Source organism: Bos indicus x Bos taurus, chromosome 19 (assembly GCF_003369695.1).
Source record: "Bos indicus x Bos taurus breed Angus x Brahman F1 hybrid chromosome 19, Bos_hybrid_MaternalHap_v2.0, whole genome shotgun sequence".
NCBI lineage: Eukaryota > Metazoa > Chordata > Mammalia > Artiodactyla > Bovidae > Bos > Bos indicus x Bos taurus.
In genome coordinates, this window is record NC_040094.1 from 36,780,723 (window position 1) to 36,804,652 (window position 23,930).

Below are 23,930 nucleotides of genomic sequence, written 5' to 3' on the forward strand. Positions count from 1 at the left end.
ATCTCTTATCCTGCCTCCGGTAGGGACCTATATTGTTGCTTTAAAGTAGTATAAAACCCCACTCACTGCAGTCAGTTTCATTTGTTTTTGAGAGTAATGTGCTTTTAACACCTTCCACACCTTGTTGGAATTTCTTCCTGGCATGTGAGGTTTATTACTGTTTTAGCTAACATAGCCATGTACCAAGCATGAAGTGTCACGGAATTGATGAGTGGTAAAGGAAAAAGATTGGCCACAGAGGGCTGGAACCATAGAGCTCTGGGAAAACAGAATAGCTTACATATGAAAAAATAACCACATTTGAATAAGATGGTATTTGGTACATATTAAGACTGTTAAAAAACAATTGGTTGTTAAAGGTTTATTGTTTGTTCTTTTCACACCATTCATTTCATGCCCCAACAGTGTGCTGTACTGGTAGTTCTTATCAATGCTGATAATTACAAACATGTTTGTGGGAATAGGTTTATGTGCCATAAATAATTGATAGTGATGAATAATGAATTATGTTTTTTTATTGAAGATTTTAATTAACCTTTGTAATAATTGAGGATTGTTAAATTGAAATATGTCTAAAATATATGCTGTCTTAAAGTCATTGTAAAGTGAAATTACATATTTTCTCTCATATATGTACATAGTTTTTATATTTCTATTCCTTCAGAGAAAGAAAGTGAAAGTGAAGTCGCTCAGTTGTGTCCTACTCTTTGTGACCCCATGGACTGTAGCCTACCAGGCTCCTCCCTCCATGGGATTCTCCAGGCAAGAGTACTGGAGTGGGTTGCCATTTCCTTCTCCAGGGGATCTTGCCGATCCAGGGGTCAAACCTGGGTCTCCCTCATTCCAGGCAGATGCTTTAACCTCTGAGCCACCAGGGAAGGACGGCATTCCTTCAGAGAACAGTCTAACAGAAAAAAAGAAGGATCTCAGGAAAATCTTAAATACCAAGGCAGAGAGTTGGGCCTGTCTAATAACTGTGAAAGATCTTACATGTAGCATTTTCACAAGATCCCCTCCTTTAGTCATAAGCAGCTTCTGTCCTCTGATAGGCTCTCTGTATTTTGCTCTGCCTCAAGCAATGTTTATAAGACACAGGTATGGCTTCTTTCAAATGTGTTTGTGTGTTTATACATCTGTACTAGAAATACCATTCAATTAGCAATTATAAATTGCTATCCAATGCTAAAGAACTAGGTCCTTTAAAGGTAAATTTTGAAAACCTTCTGGGAAAGGAAGTCTGAAGGGTTTAATCTTTCCGTTGTTACTTTTAACTCAGTACCCTTTTTTATAGGTATACAAAAAAGTTGTTTAGACAGCACTTTTATCAAACACGTTGTTTGCTGCTTAAGGGAAATCTCAGGCTCGTTTCCTAATATGAATAACTGCTCTCTAATCAAATTCAAAATTTTATACACATTATTGAATTTGCTTAAAAGGACAGTGGAGGAAATATACATACTCATTAATCACCAAAAACTTGAACCCTTGTCTTACTCCAAGGAGTGTTTAAATGCATTCTCGTCTTATCCTCTGAGCAAACTCCTTATCACCCACCCCCATTTTACAAACTGAAGCTTCAAAGAGAATATGGAGTGATTTGTCCCAAATGCTATGCTAGTATGTGACTGGATTTGAATCTAGGTCTCTCTGATTCCCTTTTCCTGAATTTTCGGTGCTTTTAAGTTATGAAACACATGTTAAATGCACTAGAAGATTTTCTGTCTCTTTGTTTCATGGTGTCTCAACCATTTTAAGAATTGTGGCCTTGTGGATATACTTACTGAACTGCATATGGAAAGATTAAAGGCCAACAGAATTAAAAGGATTCATGCTATTTGTCTCCAAAATCTCTCTTTTTTGCCTTGTTTTTCTAATAACTGTTGTCTTGCATTTCAGTTTTAGCCAAAGCTAAATCAACGTCTGCTGTGAAAATTTCTCTAGGTGGGAGGGGATTTGGGATGTTCCAAATAGTGTGCTTGGGATCCTTCTCCATGACTCCAGCTACTTGTTGCTGAATTGACTCTTGAATATGTGTGAATTAATATGCATACCTGAGAAAATTGAGAGTTGCAGTTCTGAGATCAGGAGGGATGGGTCTGGTGGACCCAAAATAGATTATCTAAAATATATTCTATTTTACTTTCATACCTCTCTTCTACCTTGCAGCATTCATTGTCCAATACTCGGTTGGTTTTGTTTTAATAAAAAAACAGAGCTACTCTGTGAAGCCCTAAATTTAAATTTAATTAAAATTTAAATTTTTATGTATAATTTATTTTATCTACTTTTTTGTGCTTATATAGAATATACTTCAGACATCAGGAAATGTCTTAGAATGTGGGGTTTTCTTGTGGGTGTGATGAAAAAAGGACAGTGAGCTTATCGCCTGCCTCCAGAAGTGACTGAAACGGCACCTGGATACACTGCAAGTCTCATAATCCTTAACTGCTCTGATGACTGAGTCAGATGGATCTGAGTTCTGGCCGCAAAGCCAGCTAGCTACTGACAGAACGCAGTTAATCATTAACTAGCTGGTCAAATTGGACAAGTTATTTTAACCTCCTTAAAATGGAGTTTATCTAGAAAATCATATTATTGTTCTGAGGATTAATTGAAACAGTAGCTCTACATGCATTAGCTGATATGTAAATGGTGATCAATAAATATTAGCAGCCATTTTGTTGTTGTTCTTTTGTTCTACTAAGTGCTAGTTCAATTGGGTTAAAACCAGTTTTATTGTGTAGACCATTTTGGAATGTTAGAATACTGTATCTCCAGTTACTTGGGATCACTTTTTTGATTGGGAATTGGTTTGGAATTCAACATCTAAAATAAAAAATTTTAAATTTATTTAAGACAGTAGTCAATCTGTAGAACGGACTGTTTTGGGTAGAACCAATTCTGTATCTTTGCATTTTATTTAATCTTTTAATTTTTTTTATATTGAATAAATAGATTATTATAGACTCAATTTAGGAGAGATTTCTATTTATTTTAATCCCTAAAGGAACTTAGTCTTCATTTGAATGAATCAAATTCATATGATTACTTTCCATTATAAAAGAATTCAACTTAGATTTTCTAAAATCTTTTGAAATTTTAAATTGATATATTTGGTCCGACCATCATTTTGTTATGCTAGTCTCATTTAAATTTCTTCCTCACTTGAAGTTTTTCCTAATACTAGATGGAAGCAACTCAGCATTTCTGCCTCACTGACACAAACACAAAAATTGTATTTCTGCAGAACTGTTGGAAAAGAGAAAACATTTAAACTTAAAATTATGTAAATTTAAAAGCTTTTAAAAATGCTTTCATATACATATCTGTGTGATTATATATTCATCTTTTTTTGCCTGATACACTTCTTATTTGTACTAATTTTAACTTGGGGAACAGCCTGGTTGATTCTTTTATATTTGATTTGATGGAATTACCCATCTTAATCCATGCATCAGACTTCTTGTTTATCTGAAGTAAATAACACTTTCAAATTGATTTATATACGTCTTAATTTTTGTATATGCTTCCATGCCGAGTATAAATTTCACAACATACTTATTATTTATTTGGCTACACTGTGCAGCTTGTGGGATCTCACTTAGTTCCCCAACCAGGGATTGAATCTGGGCCACAGCACTGAAAACATGGAATCCTAACCACTAGACCACCAGGGAACTCCTAACAAAAGCATACTTCTTAAAAATAAATTTTTAAAACTTGTTTAAATTTTCTTTCAGTAGCTATCCTTTTAATATTGCTACAATGCATATTTCAAGTTATTTGAGATTGAAATCTATCTTCATGCAGCTAAAGTTTAGCAACTTACAAAGCTATTCCATGCTGTAATTTTAAGAATTTCAGGAATATTCTCCTTTTCTTGCCTACTCTTGATATTTACATTTCTTTAAATTGTGGGAATGTCAGTTGGTGTAGCCACTGTGGAAAACAGTACGGAGGTGCCTCAAAAACTAAAAATAGAATTATCATATGATCCATCAATCCCACTTCTGGGAATATATTCAGACAAAGCTGTAATTCAAAAAGATATATGCACTCCTGTGTTTATAGCAGCACTAGTCACAGTAGCCACAGTATGAACAATATGAAAAGGCAAAAAGATACAACACTGGAAGATGTACTCCCCAGGTTGGTAGGTGCTTACTATGCTACTGAAGAAGAGTGGAGAAATAGCTCCAGAAATATTGAAGAGTCTGAGCCAAAGTAAAAACAAAATCCAGTTGTGGATATGACTGGTGATGGAAGTAAAATCCGATGCTGTAAAGAACAATATTGCATAGGAAACTGGAATGTTATGTCCATGAATCAAGGTAAATTGGAAGTGGTCAAACAGGAGATGGCAAGAGTGAACATCGACATTTAGGAATCAGTGAACTAAAATGGGCTGGAATGGGCAAATTTCATTCAGATGACCATTATATCTACTACTGTGAGCAAGAATCCCTTAGAAGAAATGGAGTAGCTCTCATAGTCAACAAAAGAGTCCAAAATACAGTACTTGGGTGCAGTCTCAAAAATGACAGAATATTCTGTTTGTTTCCAAGGCAAACCATTCATTATCACAGTAATCCAAGTCTTTGCCCCAGCCACTAATGCCAAAGAAGCTGAACGGTTCTATGAAGACCTACAAGACCTTCTAGAACTAACACCATAAAAAGATGCCCTTTTCATCACTGGGGACTAGAATGCAAAAGTAGGAAGTCTAGAGATACCTGGAGTAACAGGCAAGTTTGGCCTTGGAGTACAGAATGAAGCATGGCAAAAGCTAACACAGAGTTTTGCCAAGAGAACGCACTGGTCATAGCAAATACCCTCTTGCAACAATACAAAAGATGACTCTACACATAGACATTACCAGATGGTCAATACCAAAATCAGATTGATTATATTATTTGCAGCCAAAGATGGGGAAGCTCTTTATAGTCAGCAAAAACAAGACCAGGAGCTGACTATGGCTCAGATCATGAACTCATTATTGTAAAATTCAGACCTAAATTGAAGAAAGTAGGGAAAAACCACTAGACCTTTCAGGTATGACCTAAATCAAATCGCTTATGATTATACAGTGGAAGTGACAAATAGATTCAAGGGATTAGATTTGACAGAGTGCCTGAAGAACTATGGATTGAGGTTTGTAACATTGTACAGGAAGCAGTGATCAAGACCATCCCCAAGAAAAAGGCAAAATGGTTGTCTGAGGAGGCCTTACAAATAGCTGAGAAAAGAAGAGAAACTAAAGGCAAAGGAGAAAAGGAAAGAGATACTCATTTGAATGCAGAGAATAGAAAGGAGAGGTAAGAAAGCTTTCCTAAATGATCAATGCAAAGAAATAGAGGAAAACAATAGAATCGGAAAGACTAGAGATCTCTTCAAGAAAATTAGAGATACTAAGGGAACATTTCATGCAAAGATGGGCACAATAAAGGACAGAAATGGTATGGACCTAACAGAAGCAGAAGATATTAAGATGACGTGGAAAGAGTACACAAGAAATATACAAAAAAGAATACACAAGAACTAGACAAAAAAGATCTTCATGACCCAGATAACCACAATGGTGTGATCATTCACCTAGAGCCAGATATCCTAGAGTGTGAAGTCAAGTAGACCTTAGGAAGCATCACTGTGAACAAAGCTAGTGGAGGTGATGGAATTCCAGTTGAGCTATTTCAAATCCTACAAGATGATGCTGTAAAAGTACTGCACTCAGTATGCCAGCAAATTTGGAAAACTCAGCAGTGGCCACCACTAGAAAAGGTCAGTTTTCATTCCATTCCCAAAGAAAGGCAGTGTTCAACATAAATGTTCAAAATGTTCAAGCTACTACACAATTGCACTCATCTCACATGCTAGCAAAGTACTGCTCAAAATTCTCCAAGCTAAGCTTCAACACTGTGTGATCCAAGAACTTCCAGATGTTTAAGCTGTATTTAGAAAAGGCAGAGGAACCAGATATCAAATTGCCAGTATCCATTGGATCATAGAAACAGCAAGAGAATTCCAGAAAAGGATCTACTTCTGCTTCATTGACTACGCTAAAGCCTTTGACTGTGTTGATCACAACAAACTGTGGAAAATACTTCAAGAGATGGGAATACCAGACCACCTTACCTGCCTCCTGAGAAAAACATATGCAGATCAAGAAGCAGCAGTTAGAACCGGACATGGAACAACGGACTGGTTCCAAATTTGGAAAGGAGTCAAGGCTGCATATTGTCACCCTGCTTATTTGACTTATATGCGGAGTACATCATGAGAAATGCCGGACTGGATGAAGCACAGGTTGGAATCAAGATTTCTGGCAGAAATGTCAACAACCTCAGTTAAGCAGATAACACCCCCTTATGGCAGAAAGTGAAGAGGAACTGATGAAAGTGAAAGAGGAGAATGAGTGAAAATGCTGCCTTAAAACCAACATTCTAAAAACTAAGATCATGGCATCTGGATCCATCATGTCATGGCAAATAGAGAAACAATGGAAACAGTGGCAGACTTTCTTTTCTTGGTATCCAAAATCATTGTGGATGTTAACTGCAGCCATGAAAATAAAAGACACTTGGTCCTTGGGAAAAAAGCTATGACAAACCTAGACAGCATATGAAAAAGCAGAGACATTACTTTTCTGACAAAGGTCCGTCCAGTCAAAGCTATGTTTTTTCCAGTGGTCATGTATGGATGTTGGACCATAGAGAAAGCTGAACGCTGAAGAATTGATGCTTTTGAACTGTGGTGTTGGAGAAGACTCTTGAGAGTCCCTTGAACAGCAAGGAGATGAAACCAGTCAGTCCTAAAGGAAATCAGTCCTGAATATTCATTGGAAAGACTGCTACTGAAGCTGAAGCTCCAATACTTTGGCCACGTGATGCAAAGAACTGACTTATTTGAAAAGACCCTGCCGCTGGGAAAGATTGAAGGCAGGAGGAGAAGGGGACGACAGAGGATGAGATGGCTGGATGGCATCACCAACTCGATGAACATGAGTTTGCGCAAGCTCTGGGAGTTGATGATGGACAGGGAAGCCTGGCGTGTTTCAGTCCATGGGGTCGCAAAGAGTCAGACAGGACTGAGCGACTGAACTAAACTGAAATTGCTAACATAACTTTTCGTATTCATTTTTTTCTTATTCAGATTACTTCAACATCTAGCAAAGCCTTTTTGATTTTATGATGGAAATTGTTTCATTTTACATGTTTTAATACCAGGTTTGGGTCTCTTATAAGTGGAACTATATCAAGAATCAAATCAGGGACTTCCCTGTTGGTCTAGTGACTAAGACTCCATGCTCCCAATGCAGCGGGCCTGAATTCGATCTCTGGTCAGGGAACTAGACCATGCTAAAACTAAGACCCAGCGTAGCCAAAAAAAAAAAAAAAAGGAATCAAATCAGACTGTAGAATTTCTTGACAGAATTTCTTGATATTCTTGAATTTTTTATTGCCATATTCAGTTTGTGTCTTATGGTTCCTTATTAAAGAGTTAATGTGCTCTGATTTTTCATTTGTTTCAGTTTGCTGCCATTTTTATATGATTATATTAAGTAATGATTCCAGTAAGTTAGCAGGCTAACATAGGAGAGAATATTTTAGCATTCTTTGAACTAAATCTGTAGCAAAAATAAATAAATATCGGTATTAAATTGAAAATTATCTTTACTGAAGTTTCAAGTTAATTTCTTTGTTGTTTCCCACTTTAGCAATGGATTTCTCAAGTGTCATCTGTCCCCGTTAATCAGTAATCTCTTGTCAGTTCCTTCCCAATGTCTATATCCAATTTGTGTTATTTATGTCAGACTTTATATTTAATAGCATTACATATTGTAAAAGAATTTTTTTGCTATGTTAAGCAAAATGTTGGCTACTTTTCCAGACTCTAGCATCCTTAAATGTAAGCATTTGCATATCCCTTTGAGAATAAAATAAAATTTCATCCTTAATATTCTTTTATATAGAACATGAGTAGTCCGATAAATAAGAAATTTATATTAAAAGGTTTCCCTTGTTAAAATGTTATACTTTTTTTCCAGGTATTAGTCTTAAAATTTTGTGTATTCTTTTGTTTCTTCAAAATAGATGATCCATAATTATATGGAACACTTAGAAAGAACAAAACTTCATCAGATCTCAGGGAGTGATCAACTAGAATCCACAGCTCATAGTAGAATTAGGTAAGCTTTTTTATATACATTTTTGCCTTGGGAAAAAGGAAAATAAAATAATCTGTTTCTGTTTCTCTCTGTTCTTTAATCCTCAGACAATAGTAGCTCTCTCCCTCCTGTAGTTGGAATGCTATAGGAGGGGGTAGCATAGAAAACAAAACAACTTTCACTAATGAAAAGGTAAATTAATAGCCATTGTTTTCTGATACTTAACAAAGATTGTATAGGTTTAAAATTTTTGTCAGAATGCTGTAAATTTTTCATTTCACCTGTATAATTGGTTTAAAAGTCATTTTTGCTACAGAGAGACATGTTTGAAAGGGTTAGCTAGACTTCTGTTTGATGTAGGAGTGTGAATAAATTATGTAGATCTCCAAGCATTGTAGCCAATGAGCTAAGCCAGGCCTCTTAGTGGGGAGGAAAATAGTTAATAGGCTGGCCTCTGCTCTGGATTGCTGCATAAATGCTAGGAGCAGCAGCTCTATGGTTATGAGGCGGTGAGAGCAGGATGACGTCAGCGCTTCGGAGCTGCAGCAGGATGGAGTGGAAAGCTGCTGCTGATGGCATTGTTTTTGTGGCAGCAGCTGAATGACAGATCCTCACTACAAAGATACCCCTCTGGCCCCTGTGTAGGCCTCCTGGTTCGGGTGTTTCACCATGCCAGCACAGCGCCATGAGTCCTGGATGCATGCTGCTGTTTGTGTTTGGCTTTGTTGGCGGGGCGGTGGTCATTAATTCTGCTATCTTAGTATCTCTCTCCGTCTTGCTGCTTGTGCACTTCTCTATTTCTACCGGAGTGCCAGCTTTGACGCAGAACCTACCAAGGATACTCAGGTACTTCAGTCTCTCTTAGAAGTCCTTTTTTAGTTGGTTTTTCTTTTATTTTTAGCTTTATGGGTGTTCTTTGTAATCATTCATGTTGCAGATTGAAACAATGGAAAATGGCCTGAAGCTAAGACTTCTATTCTTATATATAGTAATTTATAGACTATCGCTTAGGGATATGCTTTGTGTTTGGAAACCACCCACTTAAAAGGATTTTCAGATTGTACTTATACACAAATACAAGGTCAGAGTGGTCTTATTTTAAGCAGAGGGTTCAACTAGTAAAGGGAAAATAGGAGTAGAGCATTGGGTCCAAATGTACACAACCGCTTCATGAGAGCATCTGAGCATTTAGAAGCAAATATCTTTATGGTGGGACTTGTAGTTGATTAGACACAGGCCATAGGTGTTTATTTTGTTCCAATGATCCTTTGACTGTTGGAGGTTCAGGCATCCTTTTTACAGTTTTTGATAGCAGTTCATGGGAACTGACAATTTAAATATTTTCCTCCTACAGCAAAATATATTTGAAGTGAAAGGATTTAAACCTTTTAGGGCAAGGAATTCATTTTTTTCTCCCAATTATTTATGCATCAAAGTTGGAAAGCTTTACAAAGCCTATTCACTATTGTTTTGTCAGATGTTGCCTTTTCTTTGTAGACTTGGGTAACAGATATCCATGCCTGCTTGTGGGGATATCATTAATCTCTGTAGCGTTTCTGCTGGTCACTGTACTTGCATGCTCTAAGAACCATTTTCTATATTTTAGAGGTTTAATGTTGTGGTTTCTTTTGTTTTCTAACTCACCAAGATAAAAATTTGATTTGTTGAGATTTCTGCTTCGTGTGTGGTTTTTAAATGGAGGTTCATAATGTATAGCTTTTATTATGTAAATGTTTACTTAAAACTCAACTCCTAATTGTGGACTTAAAAAGAAATTAAAGTAGTAAATTTCCTCATCCTCATGTTCAACATTAAAGCCCAGAAATTAAATTTCATCTGTGGTCTTAAAACTTGGTCATTTATTTATTTTTTTCCTGATTTTATAAAAACTGGGAGCAATCTTTTTGCTTTGTGTACATTTTAGTACATAAAGGATTTGTGTGTATGTATATATAGGCTTAGGAAATTGAAACTCAAGAACATAAGATTAATTTTAAAGGGCTGTCCTAGGTTTCAGTTCCATTTATGAAGCCAGTACTATGCTGTGGATAAGAGGTTCAGAGTTGGACTACCAGGCTACAAATGCTCTGCCACACATGAGCTATGGGACTTTTGGCAAATTACTTAATCTCTGTACCCGAGTTTCCTCCTTTGAACTTCTTACCCCATTGAGTCATTTTAAAAATTCGTGAGATGATTATTTGTATTTAAACAGTTAAAGATATATTGTAAATTAAACAAGTAAATAATTTTCATAATCATTTATATTTACTCCATTTTTAGTAAAACTATATCAGCTCTAGCTATTTTATTCATAAAATAACATGATTAAATTCAAAGAGTTTCTTGACATAAAAGTTGCTGTTGATCTGACTGAAGGAAGATACCGAAGTCTTTAATATTAAGATTGGCTTCCCAGGTGGTGCTAGTGGTAAAGCACCCATCTGCCGGTGCAGGAGACTTAGAGAGATGGGTTTGATCCCTGGGTCAGAAATACCCCTGGAGGAGGGTGTGGCAGTCCAGATCTCCAGTGTTTTGGCTGGGGAATCCCATGGATGGAGGACACTGATAGGCTACAGTCCATAGAGTTGCAAAGATTCAAACATGACTGAAGCGCAGTTGGCAAGAAGCAGTAGTTCCAGGAAATGTGCATGGGTCTTGGAGTCAAAAAAGGCCTGACTTCGAATCCCGTTTCTTCCAAGAACTAGTGCCCGAAGTCTCTGAGCATCACTTTTCCTAATCTGAAAACAGGAAAAATAATTCTTATTTCCTTGTGAGGATTAAATGAGAATATGTCAATAAATCATCCATTTCAGTGCTTGCCACATTGGTGGGTGTTGAACAAATGTAATCTTTTTACTGCTCTTTATATATATGTATAGTAGATTTTATTAATGATTATTTAAGTGGAAATAAAAATATTTAAAGACATATTTGCAAAGTTATTTATGCACATAGGTAACATTTAAATAACCAATTTAAAAATGGATGTATGGCAGTTTAAAAAATAGATGTAATAAGGACTCTGATGGCTGATTCTGATAGCTTCGTTTCTTGACAGTAGTGTCATTATTGAAACACCTGGTGTTTAAATCTGCCACTTGATATTTTCCCACATGTATTTTCATTCTTTGGTTTCTTCTGTGAGTTTTACTGAAGCATTTACTATATAGTTAAATATATAGTTAATTTATATTTATATATAAATATATAATATATATTTAATATATAGAGTATCAAATATACACACCAATATACATACAGGACCTAATGTTGTCTTTTCAGGGTTTCCTTTTGAAAATAGGACTCTAACTAACATGCATTATTATATGTCCTTCTCCCTCCCTCCAAGTCAGTAAAAAAAAGAGGGAAGAATGGTGTGTAGTAATACTATTTTTCCAGAGTTGAAACAGTATGACCTAGAGCATCATCGACCCTCTTGACAGCTATCAGTTTATGAAGAAAAGTTCCCCCTCTGTAGAGCAGTTTCTCGAGGAAAGTAAAAGCACTGTAAAGGTTTGAATTTTACTCGTATTTTGAACTGTAGATTTTGTAGTTAACAGAAATGGGAAAGTAAAGCTTGGACTCCTAGCTGACTCCTTCCCCCAGTAGTTTTACACTTTTCCAGTATTTGACATGTGTGAAAATGATTGTGTTCTCATTCATAAAGAAATATAACTCTCATGACTGGCCTGTGTTTTTATTTCTGTTGGCAGTGTGATAAATTCGAATGAAGTTTGTATTACTTTTCTATGCATTTGGGGTCAGAGAGTGTTCCGTTAAATTCCATCTGATTAAATTCTTGGTCACTTTTTTGCTTAAGTCATCAAGATATGTTAAAAAGAATAAGTAATCCAGTAAATCTAAGATCCTTAGATTTTCAGTTCCCAAAATATGTTGCCTGTCCCAAATTTCCAGTCATCATCACCATCGTTTGATGAAATAAAGGGCGTTTTAAAATCAAGCAGAAAAGATAGGGGAAAGGGGTGAGTCATTCTCAAGAAAGAATAGGTTCTACAATAAGTGGAAACATGTATGTGTATAATGTGTTCTGTATTATCCAGTAAGGATATAATAAATAATGCCTCTTTTTGCTGTGGACTTATGAAAGCTTTTTTGCTGAACCAGCAGTTGGGAAAATCTTGTATAAACAGAATAGCTGACTGCTTTGTTATTTGGTGGTTCTGGCAGGTCATAAAGACAAGCTTAGATTTGGTTTTAAAATCTAACCTTTTATTGTGCTGCCTATGTGTGTTTGAATTTTTCTCCCAAATCAAATAGGAAAAGTATCCCAAGTGTGAAGAAGTGATGAGTAGTTAACTCTGGTAGAGAAAAGTCCTGTTCTGTTTCTTTGTGCATACAACATTGATAGAATACAATCTCTCAACCCTTTTGCTGCACCTAATCTTTAAGACGTTTGACAGTTGTACTAATTCTTCCTGATTGTTGTTAGGAATGAAAGCAATGTACCCTTTGTGTTCAATGAGGACACATTTCAAAAGTGGCTTAAAGTTTCTTGGTATAAAAATAAGCTTACAGAATAAAGATTTATTTAGCAAAACTGAATATTTTCCAACTTTTACGTATAACCTCAGTGTTCCTGTTCTTACAGTTTTACCAGAAGCTCCAAACCTTTAGTGTTTGGTTTCTAGCGAATTTCCATTTGAGTTAATGACCTTCAGAACCAGGCTTGCTTCTACTCTTTAAAAACCCTTTGTATTAACAAAGGATGTGTTTCTCGTTCAAGTTCTGTTATTAAAATTGAAACACTTATTCACTGAAATTTCCCACAAAACACTGGAAACTACAGTTTTTGAAAGAATCTTTGGGCATCCTTGTTTGGAAAAACTGACAGTTGAATTGTCATACATACTGTGATGAAAAGGAACTCATACAGAAAAATATGAGTTCCTGTAGAAAAATATAGTTTTCCTACTTTAGGGGATAAAACTCTGGGGGCAAAAAGAGCCCAACCTAAAAGTTGAGAATTATGCTTTACTCAGGGACGTTTTTAAGGACCATAGTCCGTCAGGGCAGCCTCTCAGATAGCTCTGAGGAACTGTTCGAAACAAGCAAGGGAGGAACTCGGATACTCAGGAGTTTTTGCTAATTACAAAAGACAAACATCTCAAGTTAATGATTTTAGTGCTTTTCTATGGTTGGGAAGCTGGAGGAGTCTGGGCTCACTGAAATTATTTCTTTGATATGTATCTTAACTATCCAGGGCCAGTATCCCGTTTTTCTCCATCCTGAATTCCTCTCAGGGCTCTTCATCCAGACTGGCTACAGTGGCTAATGGCTGAATGGCAGACAACATTCTATTCTTTCTTGATTGAAATGGCAGGCAACTTTTTTTGGTACATGTTCTTTTGACTATTTAATCAGTAGGCCTGATTTAAACCATGTATTCATTTTCCTCAAGGCAGAAAAAACACACCCTAAGAGACTTGGGTAAGTATTTAGGGATTAATATGAGAAATTGGAAAGCCTAGAGAAGCAGGAGTGGGGGTCATTTGCAGTTCCCTAAGGCTGACCTAAGCATGGTGAAACTGTAGCAGCTCCCCTTGCTGTGAAACCACACCACAGACTGCTTCCTGAGCAAGGAACTCATCAGTAACTTAAGATTTTCTAAACTATTTTTTTACTACCTTTCTTAATTGATTTCTTGGGGCTTAATTTAAGTTGTGAGACTTCGCCCTTTCTCTTTGGTAAGTCGACGTGTTCAGATAGGCACACAGTATTATTCAAGAGTGATGACTCTAGAGCAGTGACAGCCCAGGTTTATTACTTACAGTCATGATGGATAAACTTAAAAATGATTAATGCTTAGTTCTTCTGCCTTCTCCAAATAGAAAAGAACGTCCTATATCGTTAGGGATTTTCCCTTTACCTTCTGGAGACGGATTGCTTACGCCTGACACTCAGAAAGGTGGCGAGACCCCTGGATCAGAACAATGGAAATTTCAGGAATTAAGTCAACCACGTTCTCATACCAGTCTGAAGGTAAGCTTTCTCCTATGAAAATCTTCAGTTTGTTTTATAAGCTTTCTTATCCAAATTGAAGTGCTAGACAACCAGAAGAAAATGAAATAGTATGTGTACATTTTTTTTGGTAAAACTAATGCTTTTTTTAAATTGGAAATAAGTTCTTCCCAAAGAGTTCATTTTGTATTACTCATTTTTCAAGTTTTATAGGAAAACAGAGTCAAGCATCGTTACGTCTTGATTGTCATACTAATGACCAACATTTCGATTTCATTTAGGCTGTTTCTATTTGATTTACATTATATGAATTTAGGATGGGGTGATCAGTGAACCTATGTTTTTAAGAATTGAAAATTATTGCCACCTAAAATCCTTGGTTCACTGCTGGGAAGCTTCACAATTTAATAGGGCTTTGCTTTAAAAAAAAAACAAAAGGAAGTGGCAACCCACTCCAGTATTCTTGCCTGGAAAATTCCATGGATAAAGGAGCCTGGCAGGCTGCAGTCCACGGGGTCCGTAGCAAAGAGTCGGACACGGCTGAGTGACAGCAAAACAACTTCCTCAACACCTTCATAAAGCAATATCCAAAAGTGAAGTGTGTTTAGCTAAAAAGGCCTGGTGTTATTATATTCTTGACCAAGAACTTGTTACAAAATAAGTTGTAAATATAAATACTAATATATTCTAAGAGTGGAGATATACTAATAATTAAAAATATTTGAAGTTATAGTCTATATCTTATAAAGTGGAATATTTATAAAGGGAACTGATTATAAAGGAACCTTGTTACATTAGTATATCTACTCTGTCATGAAACAGACCACCTAAATGAATACAGTTGAGTTACTTACATCTCTCTCTCTCTTTTCTGGTCTCTTTCTCCAAATTACTTATCATGGCTTAAATACTCAGGTAACTCTTTTTTTTTTTTTAATTTGTTTTTAATTTATTTGGCTGTACTGAGTCTTAGTTGTGACACACAGGGTATTTAGTTGTGGCATGTGGGTCTAGTTCACTAAGAATAAACCCAGGCCCCCGCACTGGAAGCTCAGATTCTTAGCCACTGGAGCATCAGGGAAGTCCCCTTAGATAGCTCTTATGATACCTCTAAAATATGAAGACATTTACTTATTTATTTTGTTTCTCTCCACTAAGAATGTAAGATCCATGCGGTTTATTTACTGCCATGTCCCTAGCACTTAGAAAAGGTGCCTAGCACGTAGTGGTCTCTCAGAACATGTTTGTCAAATGAATTATTTGTTTTAGGTGTTAGAAAGATTCTTTTGACATAATGTAAATAGTCTGTTTCTCAGCTCTAGTAAGTAGAGGCATTTAGAACCATTTCATTGATCTTTGAAATGTGCTCAAAACAGTAAGAAGTAAATAAATATTTCATAGCTTTGCTCCCACTGCAAACTATTTTTAACAGTAGGCCTAACTTCACGTTTTTTCCATTCTCTGACTAGTTATAAAGTGATTAACAGATGGATTTGAACAGGGGAGTTGGGTCCTCCCTAGGGATACTAAGGTATGTATTCCCAAGAGAGGTTTTTAAAATGAAATCCAGTCTGTTTCTACTGTGGACATGGAGCCAGTAAATGAGATAAAGGCTTAACAGGACTTCCCCTGGTGGTCCAGTGGTTAAGAATCCACCAGCCAATGCAGGGGAAGTGGATTAGACTCCTGGTTTGGGAAGATTCCACATGCTGTGGGGCAGCTAAGCCTGTGTACCACAACTGCTGGAGGTCATGCGCCATAACTCCTGAAGCCTGTGCGCCCTAGAGTCCATGCTCTGCAACAAGAGAAGCCATCACCATGAGAAACCTTCACACTGCAATTAGAGAGTAGCCCCTGCTTGCTGCACTAGAGAAAGCCCACGTGTAGCAGCAGACCCAATGCAGCATCTCCCCCCACCCCAAAAGGGATAAGTTTGTGAGATATGTCTCATAATCAGGACATATTTTACTATTTACTTAAGTCTTTGTTATTAATCAGATGTCTTTTTCTAACTTTGCAAAAGCCTGGGAGTTGGGTTTAGAGTTCACATGTAGATTGCATTAAACAAACACACTAGTCTTGGTTTCCATGTCTGACAGAAGTGGGACTAGACCATCTCTATTGTAATGTGTTTTTCAACTTTCATTTTTCTAAGAACTTTGAGGATGATCTAGCTCTATTAAGAGTATGCTTGTAATATTAATTTTACTGGCACTTTTTTTGTGTGAAGTAAGGTTAAGGTGAAAATGTTGTGTGAGAAAACCAGGGAAACTATGGCAGAAGAATGGCAGTAAAGGAGATTTGGCCATGATTATAAATTTATGGACCTTTTTTGTTGCTTTATTGCAGATTTCTCCCTGTGAGAGAGTTGTAGTCAACAAGGTTATATCTTCAGGTATACTATACCATTTAATGTAAGGAACTTGAGCATCTGTAGATTTTGGTAAACACAGGGAGTTCTGGAACAATCCCCTGCAGATAACAAGGGATAACTGTAATGGAATATCTGCCAAGACTGGTGCACCTAGAAAATATACATGTTGTTCTTAAAAAAACTTAAAAAGAAGTATTTGTACATATTTATTCCTTATTTGTTGTATTTTTGTTGGGAAAATCAACAGATAAATAAATGGAAGCGTGGAGTTTCAAGTAGTGTTATGTACTGTTTTTATAAAACAAAGTAAGGGTCTAGAGAATAGTAGTAAGAAGGGGTAGCTAAGGAATTTCTCTTGGAAGTGGTGACTTGTGCCCTGAAAAGAAGATGTACAGGCATGGAAAGGTCCAGAGGAATATGTGTTTCAGGATGGTCAAATAGCATCTGTAAAGACCTCAAGGTGGGGACAGACTTTAGCATGGTTGAAGAATGTGTTTTTTTTTTTTTTCTGTTCATCCTATTCCTCTGAGACTTTAATTCTACTTACTACAACAGTGTGCCTTTTTTTACAGTTATCCAAAATATCCATCTTTCTAAACATGAAAAATTCCCATTCCCTTGCTACATTGTAGCAGCATTTGATACATTTGAATACTCTCTGCTTCTTGAAATGCTTTTTTTCACTTTGCTCCCAGGATACTTCTCCCCACGCCCCCCAACCCCCCAGTCTCTGGTATTCTTCACAGGTCCTTTTCCTTTGCTGATTTTGGACTTCTAAATGTTGGAGTTCTCTAGGGCTTAAAACTCAGCCCTCTGCTCTACTTAATCTAGGTAACTCAAGTTTCATGTCTGTAAGTACCATCCACCCATCAGCTTTCAGAAATTTTAATCTCTGACCTTTCTCGAACTCCACACGTTTGCATCCAGGTGCTTTTCTTTATAGTTTTCCCACATACGCATTTGTGTCCTGCTTAGGTTAACCACCAGTAGAAGTACTCTGTCAAGGCCAATCTAAATGCCACAGCTTACATTGAAGCTTCACCTGACACCTTTTTGATGGTCCTCAAATCTGGTTTAGAGATCAGTTTAAAGCTGAAAGCAGAAGAGTATTATACTGTATCACTAACAGAAATTTTTGACTGGGGGGCTTCTGGTGAAATTGGTAAAAAGGAACTTCTTACATTAAATGGCATTTTCTGTTGAAAATGTATTATAAAAATGCTAAGGCTGGGGGCTTCCCTGGTGGCTCAGTGGTTCAGGCCTAATTGGAGATGTGAATGGGGGAGCAGATATACTAGGTATGATAGTTTATCTGAAGTAGTATAATACTGTTTTAAAAATTGATTTTTAAAATGACTTAACCAAACATTTCTTTAAAATGTTCCTAACTGGGACTTCCCTAGTGGTTCCGTGGTAAAGAATCTGCCTGCCAATGCAGGTGTCACGGGTCTGATCCCTGATCTGGGGAGACCCCACATGCTGCAGAGCATCTAAGCCTATATGCCACAACTGCTGAGAGCCCAGGAACCATAACTGCTGAGCCCACATGCCACAGCTGCTGATGCCCTTGCCCCCTAGAGTCCGTGCTCTACCACAAGAGATGCCACCACAGTGAGAATCCTGCACACTGAAACTAGAGGGGAGCCCTTGCTTGCTGCAGCAGGAGAAAAGCCCGGATAGCTCAAGACTCAGCAAAGCCCAAAAATAATAAGTAAATAAACAAAAATTAAAAAGCTAAGGCTGGAAATGGTCAAAAATGTTAAGGTAAGGTTGTTCCTCCAACTGAATTATATTCATGAAAAAAGGAAATAGGATGTAGGTTACTCAAGAAGTAAGTAGCTGTGGTTGGAGGAAAGTAAAAGGATATCTTGAGTTGCCAGGGTAGAGGGAAAAGTACTCTTAGAATGGGACATTCATGGTGATGGCTGATCAGGGCTCTCTCACTTAAACAGGCCTCTTGCTGTAGGGTTGATGGCCAGTCCTAGTGTCTGAGTGATTTCCTGGGTCCAGCAAAGGGATCAGATTTCCAGACTCATTTTCTACTCTACCGTCATTGACCAAGCAGCTGCCAAGAACAGAGGCCACCTCTCCTAATACCTGGCAAAATAAAGGCAGTATTGCCTCACAATTTGATTGCTTCTCTGAGGTACCCACCAGTGTATTTGGGGAAAAGCTTCGAGAACAAGTTGAGGAGGGACTGTCCTTCTGTGTATTAGATTGGAGAGGTTCCACAAAAGAAATCTGCATGTCATGAAGGAGGCAATGATTCAGGCAGATAAAGTAGCTGCTGAGATTACTAGGAAGCTGGAGAAACAGAAGAAACACTTGAATAAGGAAAAGAAAAGGCTGGCTGTGATTGCCCTGGCATCTTCAGAAAACAGTAGTGCCCCGGAGGAATGAGGAGACAAGTAAAAGACTCCAAAAGAAGAAAAAGCAAAAGTCTGAGAAGGCTCCCTGGGAGAATGGAATGGAAGACTCATCTTATTACCTCCAAACCCAAGAAAAAGAAATCTTTTTCCAAGGAGGAGCTAGTTAGTAACAATATTGAAGAGACAGCTGGCTATAGAAGTCTTTCCAAGTTTTCCCAAAGAGGAATCAGTTAATGACCCTGAAGAGTCAGGAAACGAGGGTCCCCCCCAAAAAAGAGGAAATTCTCTTCCAAGGCGGACCCACTCAGCAGTAGACTTTAAGAGGCTTCTGCTAGCAATAACAGAAAGTGAAAGTCACTCAGTCCTGTGTCCGAGTCTTTGCGACCCCATGGACTATACAGTCCATCGAATTCTGCAGGCCAGAATACTGGAGTGGATAGCCTTTCCCTTCTCTAGGGGATCTTCCCAACCCTGGGACTGAACCCAGGTCTCCTGGATTGCAGGCAGATACTTTACCGGCTGAGCCACAAGGGAAGCCCAAGAATACTGGAGTGGGTGGCCTATCCCTTCTCCAGCAGATCTTCCCGACCCAGGAATTGAACCAGGGTCTCCTGCCTTGCAGGTGGATTCTTTACCAACTGAGCTATCAGGGAAGCCCCTTTACAAACTGAGCTATCAGGGAAGCAAGAATGGTGGCTCCAAGAAAAAGGAAAAGCTCCAAAAACTATCCCAGAAAAGTTAGAATGGACATTTTCCTAGTGAGGCATAACTTGCAGAGGTATTTCCCTGTGCATCCTCTAGAGCCCTATAAAATTAAAAACAAGCCAACAACAACAAAAATGGGACAGACTGGGTTGTTTGTGTGCTTAGAAGAAGAGTCCAATGTAAAAAGAAATTGAAAACAAGGGAATGAAGGAAGATGAATAATACATCAGAATTGCAGAGGAAGGGCCAGGGGGAAGGGACCACATATACCAACTGCCATTAAAATCTACTTTACTGATAGGACACCTCACTTTGTCCTAATCTCTTGCCATTACAAGCAATGCTGAGTTGGATAAACCTTGTACATAATTTTGTGCTGGTATTTATAGTTCCCATAAGTGGGATTGCTGAATCAAAGCCCGTATTTCAGATTTTGCTAGATATCACCAAATTGCCTGCCAAGGGATGGTAGCCGTTTGTGTTCTCACCAGCTGTGTTGTGTAAGTTCTTCATTGCTTTACAAGTTTAGAGTTCAGATATCTCTCCCTTGTGCCCATATATAGAAAGAGAACAGAATGTTTTAAATATTGAAAATACGCTATACATAAAATTGTCACAGTTTTTAGACCTTGGTTGGTATCACTTTGGCAGTGATTTCATAGATCCCATCTAGTTTCACATGTACGCATATGTATGTGTATATGCAGCTGTGCATGGATATGCACCTGCACATGCCTAAGACATGCGGACATGCAAATCTGTATATGTATCCAAAAAGGTTATTAGTTTTCATTTTAAGAGTCTCCTAGGTTGTTGGTTATTCATGGAATGTGACTTTTAAAACAGAGAAAAAACAATTTTAGCTAAAAGCAATTGGGTTGGTACCTACTTACGAAAGTTTTAGAGTTCTTTTAAAACTGCATGACTTGAACTACTTGAGTGGAGCTTCTGTGAGAAGGTCTTGTTAGCAGGGTTTGGTGTATAAAGCCAGCGGTCAATGCGTGCTGCATTCTTCAGAGGATGTGCTTAGCATGCAAAACGAAAAATGCCTGAACAAAGCCAGCATTCTTGTTTAGAAGAATTTTCCATCCTCCTCCATTTATGTTTAGTCGTTCCTATTTCTTGAGTTTTCCCAAGCTTGAATCTTTGTAGTAGTTAAACCTTACTCTTGTGTCTTCTGTGATTAAAAATCCTGTCATAAAATGCATGTATGATTTTACATTTCAAAACAGTTAATGCTCTTGGTTGTTTTTTGTTTTTTTAACATTTCGTTTTTAGACATTTTAGACTTAGAGAAAAGTTGCAAAAACAGTACAGAGGGAACGATACCCATCACCTGCCATCCACCAATATTAACTAACCACGATAAGATGATTAAAACTAAAAAATTAACATTGGTACAATACTATTAGCTGAACTACAGACTTTTATTCAGATTTTGCCAATTTTCCCACCAGTGTTCTTTTTTGGTTCCAGGATCCAGTCCAGGATCCCACATTGCATTAAGTTATGTTGCCTCAGTCCCTTCTAATATGTGAGCTTCTCAGTCTTTGCTTGTCTTTCATGACCTTCAGGCTGAAAGAATACTGGTTGGTTATTTTGTAGACTGTCTCTAAATTTGGGCTTCTCTGATGGTTTCTCATGGTTAGATTGAGGCTATCTATTTTTAATAAGGTTGCTACAGAAGCAGCATGCTGTAATGGTGATGTTAACCTTGATTGCTTGGTTCATCTAGTGTATGTTGGATTTCTCCACTATAAAGTTATTGTTTTTCTCTTTATAATTTGATTAATAAATATCTTGGTGGATATATTTTGAGACTGTGCTGATATCCTGTTTCTCAAACTTTCATTTACTGATTTTAGTACTCATCAGTGAATCTTAGCTACAATAATCATTACTGTGGTGTTCTCATGCTTATTTTCTATTTTCTTCATTCTGCATTTATTAACTGGAATTCTTTTGGGAAGGGAGAGCTACTCATTCCCTCCCTTCTTTCTTTCCTTGTTTGAACTAATAGATATTGTTTTATTCTATAAGTTATCCAACACTGTTATAGTAAGTCCCATACATATGAACAAGTTCCATTTTCAAAGCACGTTCTTAAATCCAATTTGTAAGTCTGACAAAGTTAGCCTAGTTATCCAACTAACATAACCAGTCAAATGGTACTGTGCTGTAACAGGTTTATAAATACTTTTCACACAAATAAAAACAAACACAGAAAATAAGGAAAACTTTTTAATCTTACAGTATAGTACCTTTAAAAGCATAGTAGTACAACAGGCAAGAAGGGTTGCTGACTAGAGGAGGGAGAGAAGATTGGAGATGGTGGAGCTGAAAGATCGTCAGCAGTAGGAGACTCCCAGTTTCACTCATACCTGACATTGATGGAATGCACATTCTCATTTTTGCAAGTTTGAAACTTGCAGTTTTGTGTGTAGGGTACTTACTATATTTATTTTGTTGCTCAAATGGTTTCAGCGTAGGACATCAGGAGCTCTTTCAGGAGTCATCCTAATACCCTTTATGCCCACACTCTTCTGAGTCCTTCCTTCCTGACACCACCAGATGCTCCAGGCTCTTGTATTTTCCCTGTACCTGCTGTGCAATTGACTGCTTCTCAAAGAAACCCTAGTTCTGTTTATTGGAGAAAATATTTAGGAACCAACATCTAGGCACTAAATGTGCTTATGGATTGGAATGTGATTGCTTCTAGGCCCTTTCTTCCTTTGATCCTTATGTTGGGTTTTTCCATTGGTTTATATTATACATTATTTCCTTTGGATTTTTATATTCGTATTTACAGTAGAGTAAAATAAAAATAGAGTTTTAAGAAAAATGGATTATTTGTTATAATATTTTATGTTTTGCTTGAGATTATTAATAGTAAATAATACTCAAATTAAGACTTATTTATTAATAATTGAGGCTTATTTAATAAGTTATTAAATTATTGCTTATTAAAACTTATTTAATAAGTCTCTTAATCTGGCAAAGAAACCAGACAGCCAAGTCCAGAAAGCAGTGAGTCCCAAACAAGATGTCCCAAAGAGACTCACACCAAGCCACAGTTAAAATGTCAGAAGATCCCACATGCCTCATGGCCAAAAACCAGAGTATAAACAACAGAAGCAGGCTTCCTGGTGGCTCAGTGGTAAAGGATCTGCCTTCCAATGCAAGAGACACAGGTTCGATCCCTGGGCCGGGAAGATCCCACATGCTTTGGAGCAACTAAGCCCACAACCACTGGGCTTGTGCTCTAGAGCCCGGGAGCTGCCACTACTGAAGCCCGTGTGCCCTGAAGCCTGTGCCCCACAACCAGGGAGGCCACTGCAGCGAGAGGTGCGCACGGCACCTAGAGAGTGGCCCCACACGCCGCAACTGGAGACAGCCCGCACCGCACTGAAGACCCAGCAGAGCCCCCCAGAAGAACTGTGATGGAGGGTTATCTTTTTTGCTTTTAGGGTGCTGACAAGATTCTGACTCCTGTTCTAAGTGCAGCTTACTCAGATGTATTCTCTTTGTGAAAATTGAGCTGTACACTTGTGGTATGTGAACTTACTTGTACGTGTATTATGCTTCAGTTTTTTACCAAAAAAATCTCTCCTTTAGTGTCTTTCCCCTCCCTCAAGGCAACTTCTGTAATCAGTTTCTTGTGTCCTTCCTGAGTTATTTTAAGCATATGAAAGCTTACATCTATTTTTTTCCCTACAAGTACTGTATGAATCAGACTTCACTTTACTTTTTTTCTCCCTTTCACTTTATATGTCTTGTGAATTGCTCAATTTCTGCTTTTTTAATTGATCTGGGAGCATCCTCCTAGCTCTGAATTACAAAATTGGAGGTCTAAAAGAGAAGCAGTTCTCAAAGACATCATGCTGAATGATGGAAGTCTTAGATAAAAGAATACATGCTCTGGGGTACCAACTATATGAAGTTTTATATAATGGAAAATGAATGTATGGTCGGGACAAAATTAGAACAGTAGTTGTCTCTGGTGGGATGTGAGTGGGATTGACTAAGAAAGGGCCTGAGGGAAATATCTAGGATGATGGTAATGTACTGTATCTTGATAGGGGGTTGGGTTAGACAGATGGATGCGTTTGTCAACACTCAGCAAAATACAATTTGTGCATTTTATGTAAGTTTAACTCAAAAATATGTAAAACAGATACTGAGCTCTAGTTGATGACATGTGTGCTGAAATGTTTAGGGCTGAAGTGCATTGGTGATGACAATGTCTTTGAAATGCATCTTGGACTGGTAGAAAGATGGGTAGTTATGTGATAAAGAATAGTAAAGAGTAGAATAGTAAAATGCTAATGGGTAGAAA

The 23,930-nt window shown here is 37.5% G+C and overlaps 1 protein-coding gene and 1 non-coding gene across 11 annotated transcripts in view; both read left to right on the forward strand.

Moving 5' to 3' along the window:
• SPAG9 (sperm associated antigen 9) overlaps nt 1-23,930 on the forward strand; it is a 152,078-nt gene that overhangs the window by 61,103 nt on the left and 67,045 nt on the right. For 7 of the 10 annotated variants that reach the window (XM_027519126.1, XM_027519123.1, XM_027519124.1 and 4 more), the window contains exons 4-5: nt 8,091-8,185; nt 14,017-14,167. In XM_027519126.1, coding sequence (XP_027374927.1) covers nt 8,091-8,185; nt 14,017-14,167 — 246 coding nt within the window. Of the gene's footprint in view, nt 1-8,090; nt 8,186-8,627; nt 9,011-14,016; nt 14,168-23,930 lie in introns of those variants that run through there. The other 3 variants (XM_027519132.1, XM_027519133.1, XM_027519131.1) reach the window with 2 other exon arrangements.
• On the forward strand, nt 18,432-18,518 carry LOC113878680. The gene has a single exon (XR_003507099.1). It is a non-coding gene; the product is annotated as a small nucleolar RNA SNORD86 (small nucleolar RNA).